General features: G+C 40.4%; 1 protein-coding gene across 1 annotated transcript; it reads left to right on the top strand.

Annotated features, from left to right (window-relative positions):
* Positions 1–980: 980 nt before the first annotated feature.
* LOC110035273 (fasciclin-like arabinogalactan protein 7) lies at positions 981–1,799 on the top strand (the record flags this gene model as incomplete). Its single annotated transcript, XM_020739504.1, has 1 exon — positions 981–1,799. A coding segment is annotated over exon 1 (775 nt), but the record flags the coding sequence as incomplete, so codon positions are not given.
* Positions 1,800–1,805: the final 6 nt, after the last annotated feature.

Genomic DNA, 1,805 nt, shown 5'->3' with positions numbered 1-1,805 from the left:
TCAGTTTAAATGCATGCAATTTCTGATTACTGTTTGCAACATTTCATTGTCCTTTTGCGATTTTGTTGTGTTTAATGATCTCCCTTTCTCATAAACAAGGCTATGCTCAAGTGGCGCTTTATTTTCTTAATTTTTTGTTGGCATGGCCATCCTAACGATCTCATTAATTCCTTTAATATTTATGGAATTTTGAAATTGTTTGCTACTGATTTCACTGAAGAGATTATATAAATCATCAAATTATTTCAGCTTAAACAGATTAGTCATCATTGTGTTCCATTTTTGGAATCAGAATGTACTGGTAGTGCTGTCCAAAAGAACTATTTAGATTTGTTCATTATAATGGCTGCAATAGGAGGTAATCATGTCGATTGCTTGTAATCCGGGTCCCGGCTTATCTGATAGCTTTGCGGTTCAATTGCTTCTTTCTCTCCTTCAACTCTACTCAAAATAGCTTTTGCTATTTTTAAGGGCTTCTCTTATTTCCCATCTCCACATGGTGTGGATTTGAGTTTCTAAAGGCTGCCTTTCCCTTGGCCTGTATGTCACAGAGAGACAAACAAACTATTCCACCAAATCCTGCTCTGGATATGCCTGCCATACATTTTTAGTTTAAATCTTAAATGTGATCACTGGAGAGTTCATTTTGGAATTTCAATTTTTTTTCCCCAACAAATAGAGTGAAGTCTATAAATTTAATCAGCCTGCAATTTCTACTAAAAAAGAATGAGCAAAAGAGGCACGTTAGACTAGAATGCTGTATTTATTTTTTTGGTTAATAAAATTTTGTCGAAACTGAAGTTCAAAATTTTTCAAAACCTGCAAATTCTAACTAAAATAACAAAAAGAAAATGAAGCACTCTCAGGATCACAACCATGGGAATTCCATTTCATGCATTCATTGTAGATCTCTCATGTTCATTGTTCATTTCACTGCGTTTCTTATTTACGCAATTTATCGTTCTTCTATTCATGAAAAGAAATTATCAAGCTAGTAAAGTTGGAGATGTTAATTTGAACTTTTATGGATACAGGGAGCTCAATCACCAAAGGAGGACAGGAAATACATATAACTAAAGAAATGGCTCTGACCACTCTATGTCTGATCAGTAGCATCCTTACCCTATGGATCTCTCCCATTAATGCCCAATCCCCACCAGCTCCACTTCTCTCTCCCTCTCCTTCACCTGCCCCAGCTCCTGGCCCTCACCTTGTCAATCTCACCGATCTCCTCTCCGTCGCAGGCCCCTTTCATACCTTCCTCAACTACCTCCTTCAAACCAATGTCATACAAACATTCCAAAACCAAGCCAACAACACCAATCAAGGCATCACCATCTTCGTTCCCAGTGATTCAGCTTTCGCAGACCTCCAAAAGCCCTCCCTCACAAACCTTTCCGAAGACCAGCTCAAGTCCCTCCTCCTCTACCACGCATTCCCGAATTACTATTCCCTATCTGATTTTCAAAAGCTCAGCAGCAAGAATCCTGTGAGTACATTTGCTGGAGGGCAATACACGCTGAACGTCACCGACACAAGCGGGCTCATACAAGTTGGTTCAGACTGGTCCAACCCCAAAATCAGCAGCAGCGTCTACTCTACTTATCCGGTATCAGTTTATGAGGTGAACAATGTTCTACTTCCGAAGGCAATTGTTACTACGGCGCCAGCATACGCACCAGCTCCAGCTCCTGCACCCGATCACAGCCCAAATTTGGATTTGGCACCTACGAGTGGAAAGGGGAAAGGTGAAGCTCCCAAATCTTCGGAACCAAATACGGACGATTCTTCTTCTCCTGGCATTG

Source organism: Phalaenopsis equestris, unplaced genomic scaffold (assembly GCF_001263595.1).
Source record: "Phalaenopsis equestris unplaced genomic scaffold, ASM126359v1 Scaffold197070, whole genome shotgun sequence".
In the NCBI taxonomy this organism is placed as follows: Eukaryota; Viridiplantae; Streptophyta; class Magnoliopsida; order Asparagales; family Orchidaceae; genus Phalaenopsis; species Phalaenopsis equestris.
This window is presented reverse-complemented; position numbering and strand designations above follow the sequence as displayed.